This window comes from Panthera pardus, unplaced genomic scaffold (assembly GCF_024362965.1).
Source record: "Panthera pardus isolate Hobbes unplaced genomic scaffold, ASM2436296v1 HiC_scaffold_6, whole genome shotgun sequence".
NCBI lineage: Eukaryota > Metazoa > Chordata > Mammalia > Carnivora > Felidae > Panthera > Panthera pardus.
The window spans coordinates 101,888,090-101,906,786 of record NW_026526991.1 but is presented as its reverse complement, the minus strand read 5'-3'; the positions used below and the strand labels follow the sequence as shown (position 1 = coordinate 101,906,786).

Here is an 18,697-nt window from a genome sequence, read left to right as displayed (position 1 = left end):
CAATATTATTATAAATGTATGTCCCCTTTAACACAGTAATTTCTCTTAGAAGTCTATTCCTAGAGATAGGTTCACACATGCGTGGCACTATATGTGTAACATGATTCATGCATTATTACTTATAATAGAAAAAATGTTGGGATGGATTAAGTGTCAGCACAGAACTGATTAATAACTGGATACCTTGCAATGGACTACCACACAGCAGAAGGTATAAGGACGCTCTTTATGCACTGATACGACATGACGGCCAAGATAAATATTCAGTAAAAAAAGCCAAGTGTGGAAAAGTGTGCAGAGAGGATGCCATTTGTGTAAAAGGGAAAATTAAATAAATACACACATACATGCACTGATGTGTACATAAACATATGTCTGGAGGATACCGGGAAGCACTGGCTGTCTCTGGGGTGGGAAATGAGTGGCTGGTGGACAATTATGAAGACTTTCACTGTATGCTCTTTTATACAGTTTGAATTGGGAATCTTGAGACTGTTTTACCTATTTAAGAAATGATTAAAAAATAAAACTTTTTTAAAAAAAGGTCTATTGAATAAATATGGAAACTATAGTGAATGCTTATCAAGGTTAAGTCTAGAAAGCTACATTCTAGCATCAGGAGAGAGTGAGAAATTCTACAATTAATACGGGAAGAGGAACAAAGACAACAAGCAAAGATAAAATAGTATCTCTTTGCTCACTACAAAACACAAAACATAGGAACCAAAAGTACTATAATGGTTTCTTTTAAACACCGCAGTTGCAAAATAAACCAACAAAAAAGACATCCAAGTACATAAGCTGATTTAAAAGTTTGACCAGCCATACTTTAAAAACCTGCCATATTTTGGGGCGCCTGGGTGGCTCCGTCGGTTGAGCGGCCGACTTTGGCTCAGGTCATGATCTCGCGGTCCGTGGGTTAGAGCCCCGTGTCAGGCTCTGTGCTGACAGCTCAGAGCCTGGAGCCTGTTTCGGATTCTGTGTCTCCCTCTCTCTGACCCTCCCCCGTTCATGCTCTGTCTCTCTCTGTCTCAAAAATAAATAAATGTTAAAAAAAAAATTAAAAAAAAAACCAAAAACCTGCCATATTTTATTTCCTGGGCAAGACATCAAGTTTTTATAAAAAAATAAATTAAAATGCTGAGTATGCATTCCAGCCATATAAGAACGTGCATTGTTATTTCATACCTGTTACATAATATGAAATGTCTGAAAAATAAGAAAAATGGAGCTTACATGTATTTCTTATGAATATCACCCTTATATTTAGCTCTTAACTAAACGAACTTATGATGCCAATTTAACTTATAAAGAAACCACTTTTAAAACATATTTTTCAATTAAAAAAATAGAATTACTCTGTAATTTGAGTTAAAGATTTTTCTTTTACCTCTATCTTCCCTTAAGTCTATGAATAGAGATCTTACACAGAAAGATGTCGTGAATGTTTTCTATAGTTTTAAAAATAATTTCCCAAAGAGTTAGAAAGGATGTTTAAATTGTGGATAAATATGAAAAAAGCAGGACATAGTTCTGGACATAGTGATTTTTTTAAAGAACAATCAAAAACAATTCTTATAATTGACATCCTGCTACCTAGGAGGAATCAAAGATGAAATGTATAAAAAGTGTATATTTTGTGCTAGTATTAATTCTATGACTTCAAAACATAGCAATTATGTCCATTTTAGAGATATAGAACTCAGACCAAAAGATCACTGGGGCCTCTCTGTGGCTCAGTCAGTTAAGATCCGACTTCAGCTCAGGTCATGATTTCAGGTTCGTGAGTTTGAGCCCTGCATTAGGCTCCCTGCCGTTAGCACAGAGCCTTCTTGGCTTTCCCTTCTCTCTCTGCCCCTTCTCTGCCCCTGTGTGCTCTCTCTCTGTCTCAAAAAATAATCTTAAAAAAAAAAAAAAAATCATCAACTTTACATTGAGTGTCTACCTCAAGTATAATTATAGAATTTAAATTTAAAAAGTTTTTGCTAAGGCTATTAAACAAAATCATGCAAAAAAGAAAATTTAGAACAGAATTCAACCTTCTAAAGATCCGGAGTTTTTTCCTTAATTTCTTTCCTCCACTTTTCCACCAACACAACTTTCTATTTTAATAACGGTCCATATGTTATTAGAGTGCTTAGGGACAAAATACACTGAAAGTGAAACTTTGAAAAATTTGAGTTTTACTGACCATGTGATTCTTTCAACTTACTCCTTCGTTGGGTTCTAGCATAAAGTACCACCTGCTGGACAACTTCCAGTTGCTCTTCGATCCGGGGAAAATGGAAGTCAGTACATTCTTGGCAAACTGTGGCAAAATCTAAGGGACCCAAAACATTTACAAACTTTTAAAGGTGGGCTATCAAATATTTAGTATTTACTTAAGGATAATGAGAGCTAGCAGAAATAAAATACAAAATTCACAAGAATGATTTCTTATACTTTTCCTTTTAGTAATTATGTCTTAAGTTAGGGTATATCAATTTTGTTTGAATCAGAAACTTAATCTCTCTATCACTCAAAAGAGTAAATAATTAATAAACAAGGAAATTTTTATATAATTCCAAACCTGCTTTAAGTAATAGATACTTTAATCATAATCAAGTCCCAGAAAGTGTTAAAAAATACAAGAAAGTTCTCATATTTATGGTAGGAAATAAACTCTATTTAAGCTTCTTTAAAAAGTTACACAATTCAATATACTTTATATATTTAAAAATTTTTTAAAAATCATAAAAAGTGAGTTTTACAGAAGGAACATTGATTATTACCTAGCACATTTAAGAAATAGGCTATCTAGGGGCACCTGGGTGGCTCAGTCGGTTAAGTGTTCGACTTCAGCTCAGGTCACGATCTCACAGTCCGTGAGTTCGAGCCCCGCGTCGGGCTCTGGGTTGATGGCTCAGAGCCTGGAGCCTGCTTCCGATTCTGTGTCTCCCTCTCTCTCTGCCCCTCCCCCGTTCATGCTCTGTCTCTCTCTGTCTCAAAAATAAATAAACGTTAAAAAATAAAAAATAAAAAATAAAAAGAAATAGGCTATCTAAAAAAAACAAGGAAGAAAGGACAAAAGGATGAGCTAAAATTCACTGAGCCAGGATCCGCTTCTGAACTGAATACATTTACATCTTGATTCTTCTTTTTGTTATGCCTTGAGGCAAGAATCCTAAAAGAGCATTACTTATGAGATAACACAATTTTAAGAAAAAGTAAATATCCTGAAGCACTTTACCCATGCTGAAGTATGACAGAAGTCTAAAATAGCCAAGGCTGGGGATGTGTGTTGCTTGGCTACCAGAATACTAGGGTTAACTAAAATTTTTGTTTTTCTATAATCCCTTTCTAAGAATGGCATTCAAAGGAGAAATTTAACGAAATAAATATGCAATGTTAACTTACCTCTTTTAATACCACTATATGAATTGATTCGATTGTCTACAAGTAAAACCAGGCCACAGAGAGAGGTGGAATAAAGTGACAGTGCAGTCTGGAGTCGATGGAGTTTCACGCCACTTCGGTGATTTCTTTTGTGCTTACAGAAGTCCAGCATATCTGCTCTCAGCAATCTCAAATTATGCATGGTCTTCAACTGGGCTCCTAGGGGGTGGGCAACAGTCCCAGAAAGAAACTTAGACAGCTGCAAAAATCGAGTATAACAGGATGTAAATCTCTATGGCAGGAATTCAGATAAATCTGTGCTACAAATAATTAGAAATAGGTTTTGCAATTTCCGAACCTAAAAACTATTCAGATTTCACCTTTATTTTTTTAATTATTTTTTTCAAGTTTATTTATTTATTTCGGGCAGGGAGGAGGAGTAGAGAGAGAGAGGGAGAGAGAGGAGAGAGGGAGAGAGAGTCTAAGCAGGCTCTGTGCTGTCAGTGCGGAGCCTGACACGGAGCTCGATCTCACGAAGTGTGAGATCGTGACCTGAACCAAAATCAGGAGTCAGACACTTAACCGACTGAGCCACTCAGGCACCTCTCAGATTTCACTTTTCTATTTGTAAAAGATAATATATTAGCGAATACAGAAAGCATACAGCCAACAAACTTCAGGAGCAGGACATCGTTCGTAATTAAAAATAACATGGGTACAGTCTACTCATATGCTGGGGATTTTTCTCTTACAACATAAAAAAAAGCTTCAGAAGTTACAATAAATTACGCCTACAAAAAATGAGTCCACTTACCTAAGTGAATGGTAAAACTTTCTTCCAACTTTCTCTGCTCCTCATAAATCCTTCCGTTTGCTTCTACGGATTCTCTGAACTGACTCGGTTGAACTTTAATTTCCTCACTGCAATTAATAAAATTATTCGTATGCTTTTTTCGTCTCTTTGTCAAGAACTTTTCTTGAAGGAAAGAAAGCTTTATAATGAAATGAGGCAAAGTGAAGGCTGTAAGTACCACTTAACCTATTCCTAAACTTATCCTTAATCTGTGGTAACAAGTAAGAATCATATACACCAACAGGTTTTAAAATTCCTACTTGTTCTTTCATTTCCTCACAGCAAGTAATGCATATTATTCTTTCCAGTCACTGCAATATCAGCTCATATATTACCATTTAGTATTTCTTAGTGGTCTAAGAAAATGATTAAATGAAGTGATTAACTTACTACTTTAAAATGGCATATTGAAAAAATGTATAATATATCCTGTATCAGGGTTGGCTCTAGGCAAAACTAAAAAAGGTGACGTGATAGAAATAAAAATTGAAAATTAAAAGTCAAATAAAAGGAATAATAAAAAAAATAGAAAGTTCATTTTAATGTATTCATATCCTCTATTTTTTTAAAACCATTTCCTGCTTTTTTTCCGTCAACAGCCTCCTCCCATTGAAAGACTTCTCTCTTTGCTCTACTCCATTCTTGTGTTTGCTGAAAAGGTTTCCATGGAGGCATTCAACAACTGTACAATTGTAAATTCAAATTTCATGGTATGTGGAAGATGATATAAGTCTATAATAGTCATTCTGGACTACATTTTTGGGGTTGTTCCAAACAGTCTCTTAGTCTCACTGATTGACTTCATTAGTATATACGGCAAATTTAAACCTAAAAAATTGATATTAACAAAACATCCTCACTTTAGGATGTGAAAAGCCACAAGAGACTGTTGCTCCCACTCTAACAACAAGAAAAAGCCGGATAATCTATAAAATCATAACTTTCCTGAAATTTGAGGTAACAAGGCAACCAATCAATTCTGAAGTGCAACACACCCCTCAAGGACAGACAGGAGACACAGTTTTCATCTTTGGCAGAGCATGGTGGAAATGAGTTGCTGCAATGTAAGGAGATAGGAAGAAATGGCTAAAAATTTAACAGTTCTTAAAGGACAAGTGTGGGTTAGCATGTAAATTTAGAATAGCTATGAGCCTCAGGCACAAGGGAAATTTGCATGTACTTACAAAATCTCTTTTATCAGCCTCCACCAGGTGTTTCCAAGAAAACCCCGGAGGCTGTGCAGGAGACAGAGAGCCTCCTTTGTGGCACAGGTAGAAATGCTGAGAATGCCCCAAACCCAAGCCCTAGATATATATGGCCTGCACACAACTGAAGCTGGACAAAGACAACGGAGACCTATTTCCCACCCCCAATATGAGCCTAGCATCACATCACAAACAACAACGGTCTACTCCTGAGGGGCAGAGCAACAGCATAGAGACCTCATGCGTGGCACAGGACTGCAAACACTGAAAGCTGAGGATGGAGCAGAATGACAGGGAAAAACCCTCTAGAACCCAAAGCCCCACTCTAAATACAAAGTGGCAGCAGCTTACTATGGTAGAAAATGCAGCCTGTGGTATCATTGAAGGAAAAAACCAAACTCTGCTCAACTGCTGACTAGGTTGGCATGACATTCACAATAATGGCCTGTGCGTTTCTGGACATAAATATTATCTACCTTAGTCTCTTCTGTACAAACACACACAATGCCCAGCATTTATCTTTTTAAAAAGAGAGAGAGACACAAAAAAAAAGCAAGCAAAAGAAACAAATAACCCATTGTCAAGAGATAAAGCAATCAACAAACACAGACTGAGAGATGACCCTGGTACTGGGCGTAAAAGAAAAAGACTTTCAGGGCACCTGGGCTCAGTTGGGTAAGCATCCTATTCTTGATTTCGGCTCAGGTCATGATCTCATGGTTTGTGAGATAAGCCCTGCACTGGACTCTGCATTGACAGCATGGAGCCTGCTTGGGACTCCTCTCTCTCTCTCTCTCTCTGCCCCTCCCCTGTGCTTGCTCATGTGTTCCTTGTCTCTCTCTCAAAATAAATTAATTTAAAAAAAAGACTTTCACATAACAATGACCCATATGAAAGATCTAGTGGAAAACAACACACAGGATGCACAAAGAATTTCAGCAAAGAGAGAAAAGAAATGAAAGTGCTAGAAATAAAAACATGATACAGATTGATGATCACAGATACCAATTCCTTTGACAGGCTCATAGGCAGACCACCAACTTATTTTATGCTGTCATTACCCAGACGCCAAAACCAAATGAATATATTATAACAAAACTATACACATATATATACATATACTTATTCATTATCTTATAGTAGACATATTCACTTATATTTTCATATATAATGTGTATGAAATAATACATTATGACTCATACATATACATTATAACTATAAAATTTCTAGAATACAACTGAGCAATAAAAAGAAAATTACTCACAAATGAAGCAACATGCATAAGTCACAAATGCATTGTAAGTAAAAGAAGCAAGACACCAAACTGCTACATAACAGTTTGATTTTATTGATAAGACATTCTGAAAAGAATAAAAACTGCAGGGACAGAAATCAGAGCAGGTTGACAGGAGCAGGGAAAGAGAAAGGAATGGGTTATAAAGGTATACAAGTGAAATGCTGTATCTTGGTTGCGGTGATGATTTCATGACCAGTTAAGCTTGTCAAAACTCATCAAAATGTAAACTTAAAAGACGTAAATTTTAATTTATATAATTTACCCTTCAGCAGACTTTTTTTTTAAAGAGAGAGAGAGAAAGTGTGAGCAGGGGAGGGGCAGAGAGAGAGAGAGGGAGAGAGAATCTCAAGCAGGCTCCATGCCCAGTGTGGAGCCCAATGAGGGCCTTGATCTCACAACTGTGAGATCATGACCTAAGCCTAAATCAAGAGTCGGATGCTTAACTGACTGAGGCACCCCAAGAGAAATAACTTTTTTATTTATTTATTTAAAAAAAAATTTTTTTTAATGTTTATTTATTTATTTTTTTGAGACAGAGAGAGACAGAGCATGAACGGGGGAGGGTCAGAGAGAGGGAGACACAGAATCCGAAACAGGCTCCAGGCTCCGAGCTGTCAGCACAGAGCCCAACGTGGGGCTCGAACCCATGGACCACGAGATCATGACCTGAGCTGAAGTAGGCTGCTTAACCGACTGAGCCACCCAGGCACCCTGAGAAATAGATTTTTTAAAAACGCAAAAATAATGACTAAAAAAGATAACACTTTAATCAATTTCTTGTAGGAAATCTATAGGGAGTTGTGTTGAAAACAGGTTTCTGCTGCCCAAGGAAACCCCTACTGGAAAGAAAAGCGAACTAACAAAGTCACATTAAAAACATTTTTCCTAGGAATATTTAGTTTTTAAAAGCAGCACCAGCTAGAAGCCAACAGGTACACAATGGAACTGATTCTATAGATTGAAGTTCTGAAACTATAGCAGCAAAATGAGAGATAATGTTTATAATAAGGGGCTTTCTCAGCTTCCTGAAATCAGTGACTCTCCACATTTCTGACCACAACATACAGTATATACTTTACATTTTGGCTTAATACACACATTTATTTATAGGAAGCTTCATGCATGATGTGCTCTCATATTTTCCACCTATTCTACTCTATTCTCTTCCATTCCAATTCATTCCATTACATTTTATTGTTATTTTTAAAAGTCTGAGTGGAAAGTAAAGAATCTAGAATGATCCTAACAGATTGAAACCAACAGTTTGAGAAACACCATTTACATTACAGTAAACAGATGTTCCCAACCTATCTTTCCACCCACCCCTCCCTTTGTATTGTGTTAATATTTTTATTTGAAATGAGGACTATAGTCAAATATGTAAAATATGTTAGTGCCAAGGATGCTATCCCATTTCTAATCATAAAAATTGTTTAAGTATTTCTAAGGTGTTGTCTTGGGGAAAATAAGGCAAATGAAATATTATGTATATGGATAAAAGGTGATATAGATATCAGGTTAAGAGTTTAAGGACAATCCATCCACGTGCCTATTTGTCCACTCATCCCATCAATATGTATTAAGTATGTTTTATGTGCCAGTTTTAAGAGCTAGACACTTTGCAACGATCAGGGTATACAACAATAGAAAAAACAAACCTGGCTTTTGTCTTCAAAGCAAGAATAGTAGGGGAGACTGACATTATACACATAAAATGCTATTTCTAAAAGTTTATACCAAATAACAGACAAAAGCTGAGAATAAGATTATTATACTGTACTAAATACATTTCCAGTTGAATATACTTTAAGATTTGAAAGAAAGAAATTCTCAAACACACAAGTACACAGCCAGGAAATAACACAGGTACTGTCAAAGCTCTAGGGCAATATATGAAATACAGTGTACTTAGGCCATCAGGTACTGTACAACTTACAAATTATAGAAGTCCTCTATAGACTATTTTTGTACCTTGTACATGCTTATATTACTGCATGTATCATTCTATACAGTACTGTTTTATTTATAGGTCAGTCTCTCTAGAATATAAGCTCCACATGGGTAGGCATCTTCTTTGTTTTTCTGCTTAGAGAGTGCTTGGCATTTAAGATGCATTCAATCAATGCATATTGCACTGAACAGAAACCAATTTAAAAAAACAAGAGATACACAGTGCCTGGGTGGCTCAGTTAGTTAAGCATCTGACTCCTGATTCTGACTCAGGTCATGATCTCTGAGCTGACGGTGTAGAGCCTGCTTGGGATACTCTTTCTCTCCCTCTCTCTCTCTGTCCCTCCCCCCCTCACATGTGCATGCCTGTGCATGCTCTCACTCTCAAGATAAATAAAAACCCCAAGAGGTAGTAGTTGGGGTATTTAGATATACACACCTAAGAGATTTACAGCTAAATTTTAGGGGGGGTGGGAATCACTATTTTAGGCCAACCAATTAACCCCCCTCCCTAAATAATCCACATAAATCCAAATTACACCAAAGGTGTTAGAAGCATAAAATTATCTTGAACTGTCATTGCTAACTTAAAAATATCTACAACTGAAGGGGGACCTGGGTGGTTAGGTCGGTTATACATCCGACTTTGGCTCAGGTCATGATCTCGCAGTTCATGGGTTTGAGCCCCAAGTCGGGCTCTGTGCTGACAGCTCAGAGCCTGGAGACTGCTTCAGATTCTGTGTATCCCTCTCTCTCTTCCCCTCCCCCACTCATACTCTTTCTCTCTCTCTCTCTCTCAAAAATAATAAACAGTAAAAAAATTTTTTAAATATCTACAACTAAAAATGTTCAATTTTACAATAAATACAAACTCTTACCCACAACGAACTTTCATCTAATAAGAACCATACATGATTAATACCTGAGGGAGCTGTTGTTGGGGTTTTTTAGGTCTTGATGAAGTTTTATCACCCATTCCTGATATTCTTGTTTTTGGATGGCAGTTGATTGTTTTAATTCATTTGACCATTTATTTTCTAAGTCCTAAAAAGAGAGAGTACACCAAGTGGTTAATTTTTTTACAAAAATAAATAAGCAAAAGAAAACGCAACTGTGTATCTAAGTCATTCTACTTCACTTACTTGCTGGGACTCAAAATGCTGAGCAGCCAGTGAATTTACATCTTGATCTGTCAGTGATTTCCCCAATTCCTGCATCACTTTTTCCATTTCAATACCTTGTCTAAAACATAAATAAGAAGATAAAATATGGTCATAAAATCTTTAAGGTATATGGCCACTCCAGAATCACTGAACAATCTCTATGAAGCAAAAATAAAATTTTTATCTTGGGGCGCCTAGGTGGCTCAGTCAGTTAAGCATCTGACTTCTGCTCACGTCATGATCTTGCAGTTTGTGAGTTCGAGCCACGCCTCAGGCTCTGTGCTGACAGCTAGGAGCCTGGAGCCTGCTTCAGATTCTGTCTCCCTCTATATCTGTCCCTCCCTGACTCGCACGCGCACTCTTTCTCTCTCTCAAAAATAAATACACATTAAATTTTTTTAAATAATAAAAAAAAAAAGAAAAGAAGAAATTTATTTTAAAGGAGTATGTCCAGGAATGGCAACTATAATACCAGGAAAGCACTTTGAAGCCTTGGAAATGCAGATGTGGAAATTATGATAATGTCATATAATACCAACGTCATTTGTACAGCTAAATTTTAATCTAAATTTAACCCATAAGTGAATGTGGTCAAAATCTAGGTAATCTTTCAATTTCTATGGCTAATGTTTAAAGTCAAGACTCCTTTCCATTTGCAGATTTCCTCAAAGATGATACTCTGCAACTCCAGCTTTAACATAGTTTCTACTTCTATTTACATGAGTTAAAGTGACTTCAAGGTTTGGAAGTCAGCTTATACAGTATTGCCCAAAGCTACCAATTAGGTTCTAAGAATAAAACCGGTATTAAGTCATAAAGCTCTCATTACAGAGGAATATAAGATCCATTCTAAAGATATGTTTTAGTTATACCTTCTTCATTTATCTAAATAAACAATGTGCATAAATTAAACATGGTTTTCCCACAGGAGAAACGAATCAATGGTGTTAGAAGTTCAGATAACTGAAGTTCCTTATGGGAGAGATGGGTTGTGACTAGCTGCGCCCGAGGGAGCCTTCTTCAGTGCTGGAAATATTCCATTTCTTGATCTGAGTGATGATTATATGGTGTGCATACTTTAACTGTACACCTACAGTTTGTTGTCTTTTATGTATGTATATTTTAATAAATAAGTTCATTGAACATTTTCGAATCTAAAAATTATTTTCTAATACAAACATATTTTAAAAGTTTGCTCTAAAATATATTGCAAACAAATGTGGAAAGAATAAAGATGTGAACCAAAAGGATTTTACTATCATTCTCATTAATCTAATTGCTCTTAAAAGAGAATTTATACTTACTTATAACAACTGATTAAGACACTTACATGTATGTGGTAAATAAAACTCACATATATATTATACATTTATACATTTCTATATATACTTTCTAGTATTAAATATGCAGTATCATTTAGTCTCCCCCTAATTCTAATGCAGGTGACCCCAGTAACTTTTTGTAATTACTGGGGGCCATGTGCTTGCAAGTAAGATTTTATTTAAAACATAAATAATTGCTAAACATTTATAAATATAAAGTTCGATATAAATAGATTAATATTTTACATTACACATGTTCCCTCTAGTGGATAAAAAGTATCATTGCCATTTTTAAGGATTCAGTACCTTTAAATATCAATACATGAATATTTTTAAATATTTATATTTTAAATCTGGTTTGCTAACAACAGCAAATTAACAGTGAGGAAAAAAAAAGACTAATAAATAATTCAACAAATGAAATTTCATGAACATTTATTTCATTCTAAATGTGTCAGAAATGCAAGTAGCTAATGGTACAGTTAATGATACAATATATATTTTCTATGATTAAGATAAAAGGAAATTTCATTATATTTCTAGCTATACCTAACTAGATATTGGCTTAGTATGTCAGGTGTGACAATTCTAACAATGTGAACATTATCTTGAAGACATTTAGAAATAAAGGATTATAACAGTCTTGATGCTGTGGTGAGAAATTGTCTTTTTAAGATGTAAAGTGGAATTAAAATGAAGACAGAAATAAGAAAATGTGTCACTTCTGCTCATGAATTGGGTAAGTGAATTGGGTGAACTTCCAGATACCAGTGAATTCCAACTTGCCTTAAGTTACACTGTTCACCTTTACACTATTTACCTACCTCAGGAGGAACACAGCTTGTTTTTCCTTTCTAGCTAACAGTTTGGATATGTGGAGAATAAATTGCAAAGCTGTTGTCAAAATAAATGTATTCCAATATTGTTTATGTTTAGAAAGAAAAAAAGAAAGCAAAACTCTATCAAGAAATTTGTCCAAAGGACATTTCAAAAAATAACATTAACCCAAACAAACTCCTACTAAAAAAACTATTACACAAAAGAAAAAAAATGTATGAAGTACCAGTAAATGCAGATAATTAGTAAGTTAATTCAGCTTCCCAAAAGGTGAAGAATCATATGGAATAGGAATCTTCTTCTGACTGAGAAAAAAAAAAAAATATGGAATGTTGGTGGCCAGATATGGGATTTTCTGTGAGGTGTAGTGAGCAGATAGCAAAGTCACAATTCAGAGTAGCTTACCAGCTGAATGAAAGTCCTAGTCATAGCTATTGATATGGACTATAGAATACATTGATATTGACTATAGCCAAGCTGGGATTTTTTTTAATATACCTAAATAGGAGAATGAGGATAGTCCCAGAAAACCTGAGAACCAAGAGCAGATTCAGAGTGAGCTGAAGGTTATATTATTTGAAGCCTTGGTAGGAAAAAAATCAAATAAATGAAGTTCAACAGAAAGTAATCAATTAGTATTAGGTAATTATACTTTCGTATATTTATATAAATTGAATCTATATTTCGTTCTTAATTCTAAAAATATATTTACAGTTTTACTGGCTACATCATAAAGGACTGGGAAAAAAAAAAAACACATCAAATTTTCATCTCCTTTGGGAGACAGCTTCAACTATCTACCTGATGGCAACTACCTATACTGCAGGTATCCTGTCTATAAAGGAATAAACTGCCTCAAAACAGCTAATTACATACAGAGTAACAAATGCCAAGACATCAAGTTCTTTTCGACAGGGACAGTTCTAATAATTTATTAGGTAGGGGAAAAAAAAGGCTGAGTGGTGTAGAATTGTTACAAAAATGTACAAATCTATGCAATATAGTAAAAATGCTGATCTGGTACACAGAAGAGTATTTCTCAGGAAGAATTTTTAAATTCAGTTGCTTATGATTTTTGTGTTTTACATATTCTTAACTATGACAATCATCAAAATAACAGTTTATTCTCATCTTGCTAGTCCCAACATTTTCTAATACAAAGCAAATGAGAGCCAGGAGCAAACCAGTATACGTTATTTTAAATTTACTACTTTGGGACAGATTATGAAATTAATCACACAAAATACATGTGATTTGGTTCTAATATACTTTCACAATCAAGGAAATTTCACATCAGCAACACTGAAAAAATTATCTTAATGCCATGTATACCTAAAGTCTTAAGTATAGATTTTAATGTAATAAATTTTATTAGATTCTGCTAGATCAAAATAGATTATCTAGAAAAAGCATGTCTTGATTATTACATTTTATGAACTGCCAGGAAGCAATCTGGAAAGTCATGTTTTAAAATAAATAATGCTAGCAATTTTTTACTTACTTACTCTGAAGAGAAAAATGAAAGACAAAAAGACTGCTTGCATACTGCTTGCAATGAATTAAAATCTAATTAAAATTTCTTGGAATAAGACTAGTGTTATTTTTTACCTCATGTAAATAAACTTACAAAAATGAACTGAGAGAGACCATGAACATAGTAATGGCAGGGTTTTAAAGAGGTTCTGAACAGGGAGAGAGCATTGTACAGTGGTTAAGAGCTTTGGAGTCAGACTCCCTGGTTTCAAATTCCAGTTTGTCCTTAGACAAATTACTTATTTAAGCCTCAGTTTCCTCATCTGTAAAAGGTGGTAATAATAGGATTGTGGTAAGAATTAAATGAGATAGGGCATCTGTTACTGACTGCATGTTTGTGCCCCCCCAATTCATATGTTGAAATCCTAATCCCCAGTGTGATATTTGGAGGTGGGGCCTTGGAAAGTACTTACGTTTAGATGAAGCCATGAGGTTGGAGCCTTCATGACAGAATTAGTGTCTAGAGCTCTCTCTCTAAAAGATATGCACCAGGAGGGCACACTGAGGAAAGGCCACGGCAGCACACATCAAGGCATGGTCTAGAAGCAGATGGGTCTGCCAGATACCAAATCTGCTGGCACCTTGATCTTGAACTACCTAGCCTCCAGAACAGGGAGAAATAAATCTCTCTTGTGTAAGCCACCCAGTCTATGGTATTTTGTTATAGCAGTCTGAACGGATTAAGACATCATCTAAAGCACTTTGCACTGTGCCTAGAATAAAGCCTTTGAGAAGAGGTGCCTTCAATAAGATAAGCTATTCCTCTTACTAGAAATAATATATGAAGCTACCATAATTTATTCAGGTAGATCACTTGAGAAGTTTTATAAACCTATGAGGACTTCCTAGTTGAAATTACAGATTGAAACACACAAAAAACTAATTTCTAATATTAGAGAATTTTTTCTATTTTATTTTTCAATTTTACAATTGAATGAAAATTGTTCTGCAGCCATCATACCTGACAATGTAACATTTAATTATGATAACGCAAGAAATCTGAAATACCTCTCTCGTAACTTTTTCAGCTCCACATCTCTTTCACCAATCAGTTCTGAGATACTAACAAAGTAATTATGTTCCAAATTTAGAAGAGTTTCAGAGGCTGGAGAATGGATTAGGTCATGGTATACATCTGCAAAATCTTCATCCCAGCTGGGCTCTTCAGGCCTCGCATGCTCTAATGTGGTCTACAAGATGATACACAGACATTTATGATATGGTAAATCATACGCACATAAATCATGATACAGTATTTTTATTTAATACACTCTAGGTACATATAATATGATTCCATTTTTGTACATCAGACAAGGATAGAAAGACCTATTTATGTATGTGTATATATGGGTTATATAGGATTATTTTAGTATACAAAAAATATGGGAAGATACAAACTAAGTTGTAATAGCAGTTACCCGGAGGCAGGGATGAGGAGAGGGTGCTAACATGGAGGAAGGGATAGGAGGTACCCACGATGGAAAAAAAACTAAGGATGCTATGATCTCATTTCTGTAAAACCACACACACACACACACACACACACACACACACACACACACACGAAGGGATGATGAGCAAAACGCTAATGGTGGCAATTTCGCAAGAGTGGCATTTCCGATAATCTTCACTTATATTATAATGTATTATTATAATCAGAAAAAACTACTCATTATAAATAATACATTGCTAAAAAAGGGTATACATTTGGAAAATGAGGTTATGTATGTAGTCACCTATTTAGTGATGCAATGACTCTGAAAACCCAATTCATGCATAGGATTTTATATCAAGATAAACATATGTGATTTCCCTATTTTGACCTTTTCTAGTATTTTAGTATTCTTTCTAAAATGTAAGCATGCTCAAGGGCACCTAGGTGGCTCAGTTGGTTGCGTGTCTGACTTCAGCTCAGGTCATGATCTCACAGTTTGTGAGTTCAAGCCCCACATCGGGCTCTGTGCTGACAGCTCAGAGCCTGGAGTCTGCTTCAGATTCTGTGTCCCCCCCGCCTCTGCCCCTCCTCCACTTGAGCTCTGTCTCTCAAAAATAAATAAATGTTAAAAAAAAAAAAAAACTTAAAAAAATATAAGCATGCTTTTAAGATTAGGAAAACAGCAATCAAAATGATAAGGGACCAAGTAAACACTGATAACCAAGAAAAACAGAAACAAGGAGAGGCAAATGGGGATACCCTCAGCACATGCACAGATACATCCAGGGAAGTATACACACAAATCCAGGGAGGTACAGATGCCTGTCCCAGGAACCTGTGGATATGTCAACACATCAGACAGATACAGCGCTTTATAGGTGAGAAAACTAGCTGATCAGTCCCTTGTCAAAGATCATACAATTTAATGGCAAAGGTGGAAATAACACAAAGAATTCAATATTTTTTCCTTTATTGATCTTTGTAGACAGACACCTGTGAAAAAAGAACAATCTGAATTTTTCCCTTTTCTTACCAATATTAAAAACTAATCAATGACATAACTCCAAGTAATAAATTACCTAAAATAAAACAAATGGACAAATCTCAGAGACAGGTATCTTGAATCCAGTCAATCAATACGTAAAGTTTTCCCCCTTGTTTTCTTTCACCTATATTTCAATCAATTGCCAGATCACAAGGGAAGAATTTAAGGTGACTAAAACATGGATTTCATCTGTTCTAATACCTCTGAAAACTTGAAAGCACATTCTGATAACTGCTATAGGAATTATAACCAGCCCACATGACTTAAGCTCCATTCAAAATTCACTTCAAGTTCAGGCTAAAATTTTGTAGAAAGGAGCTAGTGAGAGATTGTAGGGATCTGTTTGCCCATACATAATACCGGACATCCAGTCACCCCACTAACCAGATTGGTTACTACAATAACTGGCAACATCAATTTAAAAATCGGCCTAGAGCAAGCCTTATGAATAGGTAGAAACTACCTACATGAGAAACACTAAACAGAGTTTTCCCTTAACCTAACTCATACCACTCCCTCAGGAGAGACCATACTAGAAAGGGAACTGTGACAGGTGAAGGGAATGGGGCACTGAGGAAAGGCCTACAGAGAGAAAACTAATGTCCAGGCCATTATTTCTCCACTTCCACCTTCCCATATAAAACTTTGGTGCTGAGTTCACAGACTTGCTCTCATTTCCACCTCCTGTCATCAATCTGAGTCACTTGGATGTCCATGTGGATAACCCAACCCAATGCCCTGCTTTCTTACTTCCCCGAATCCTTGTCTTTACTCAGTCCTCCGCCATTGTCTAACCACTGTCTTGCCAAAATCCTCAACTACCTTGACTCATGTTCTTTCTCTTGTCCACCTAACAAAACTCTAATCTTATTCCTCTTCTCTATGCCTGCAGTTGGGCTATAGAATGCTGCAGCAGAAAAACTACAAAACTGTAAAGTTTATGGTGGCAGACTGGTGTCAGTCTAATCTTTCCCTTCAATGATGCAATGCTATCTTTCTCTGGTCAGTTCTCTCCTCAAACATCCAACTACGTTATCAGTTCCCCACCTCATCTACAAGTGGTCTGTTCTTATTATTTCCCAGATAAAGCAGAAGCAGTTAGAAGAGAATGTCCTCAACTTCCTGCTACCAAAGTAGTACAATTTTCAGAATCTATGTCCACCCTTTCCTTCCTCCTTCCTGCCATAACAGAAGGGTCCCTCTTCCCAGTTAAGATTAACTCTCTACTTGAGTTCTGAATTCTGTACCTTCTAGACTTCCTCTCTGCCACCGTAAATAAATCTTGGACCCTGTGCTCTCATTTTGCAAATGCCTTGTCTCTCTTCTCCATGCAAACAAGCTTCTTGAGTTATCTATTTCCACTCAATCTATTTCCACACTTCCACACATTCTTAAAGTCACTGAAATCTAGTTTTGGCCCCCACCAATCCATTGAAACTGATCTTGCCACAGATAAGATTACCTGATAAACCCAATGGATATTTTTGAGTCTTTTTCTTACTACATTTTCTTGGCAGAATCTGACACTACTGACCATTCCTTCCTTCTTGGCACCTCTCTTTTCTCAACTTTCATGAAACCATAATCTTCTGTCTTCCTTCCACTTCCTGGGCCAGTTCCTCTCTTTCCTTTGCAGGTTCTTCTTCTGCCGTTCATCCTCAAGTGTTAGTGTCTTCATTTACTTGTATATTCACCCATCTTTTTTTTTTTTCCATCCATCTACCCCATCTATCCAACCCATACCAAAGCCCTGTTCTTTTCAGAGACTGGGCTAGGTACCACAGTTATAATAGAGAAAAAACTAAACATTTCCAAGTGGCTATCCATATAAGTAAGAGATATAGATAAGTCAATAGATAATTATAATACAGGGTTTCATCGGGATTCTGTACAGGCATCTACTCTTCTCATTCTACACAGTCACCTTGAACAATTTCATTCCTTCTATGACTTCAAAATTCATCTATGTACAAGTGACTCCAATACCTTTATCTCCAATCCAATAATCTTTCCTGAGTGCCAGGTGTAGATAGCTAAGTGCTTATGAGACATCTCCACATGGATGTCTTGTAAGCACTTCACATGTAATAGATATAAAACTGAAGCCATCACTTTTATGCCAAACCTTGCTTCTCAAGTGAAGGGAGCCACTCTTCCACTGTTCCTCCAGTTGTCCAAGCCAGAAATCTGGGCCAAGTGATCTTTTATCTTTCAAGTCTCAGCTTAAATGTTACCTCCTTAGAGAGGAGATCTCTAACCCCATACAAACAGGTCCTCCCATCCCACTTCTCCCCCTCCTCCTATGATGGTACCCTGTTTATTTCCTTTATTACATGTTTATGATTATAATTTATATACTTGTTTATTAACTGTCTTCTTCACTACCATTCGTGAAGGTAATATGGACCAGATTTGTTCTTTTGATATATCTTCAATGCCTAGCACAGGATCCACAACAGTATTTGTTGAATAAACAAATGCATGAATGAAAAGTCATTTATCTTCTTTTCAACTCCATTACTGCTATTCCAGACAAAGCTTTCATCATTTCTTCCCTAAATACAATAGTCTTCCAACTTATTCCAATTTTTCCCCTTACAGTATAAATTCTTTACACTAATGGACTGAACTGATGTTCCTGAAGCGCAAATATGATCATCTCACTCTGCTAAACTCTTTCAA

At 36.0% G+C, this 18,697-nt stretch overlaps 1 protein-coding gene across 6 annotated transcripts in view; it reads right to left on the bottom strand.

Moving 5' to 3' along the window:
- Positions 1 to 18,697, bottom strand: part of CUNH12orf4 (chromosome unknown C12orf4 homolog) — a 46,576-nt gene that overhangs the window by 15,466 nt on the left and 12,413 nt on the right. For 3 of the 6 annotated variants that reach the window (XM_019464803.2, XM_019464804.2, XM_053894827.1), the window contains exons 4-9: positions 14,544 to 14,725; positions 9,823 to 9,922; positions 9,603 to 9,724; positions 4,190 to 4,296; positions 3,397 to 3,594; positions 2,192 to 2,320 (exon numbers count right to left, since the gene is read on the bottom strand). In XM_019464803.2, coding sequence (XP_019320348.1) covers positions 2,192 to 2,320; positions 3,397 to 3,594; positions 4,190 to 4,296; positions 9,603 to 9,724; positions 9,823 to 9,922; positions 14,544 to 14,725 — 838 coding nt within the window. Of the gene's footprint in view, positions 1 to 2,191; positions 2,321 to 3,396; positions 3,595 to 4,189; positions 4,297 to 5,412; positions 6,187 to 9,602; positions 9,725 to 9,822; positions 9,923 to 14,543; positions 14,726 to 18,697 lie in introns of those variants that run through there. The other 3 variants (XM_019464805.2, XM_053894828.1, XM_053894829.1) reach the window with 3 other exon arrangements.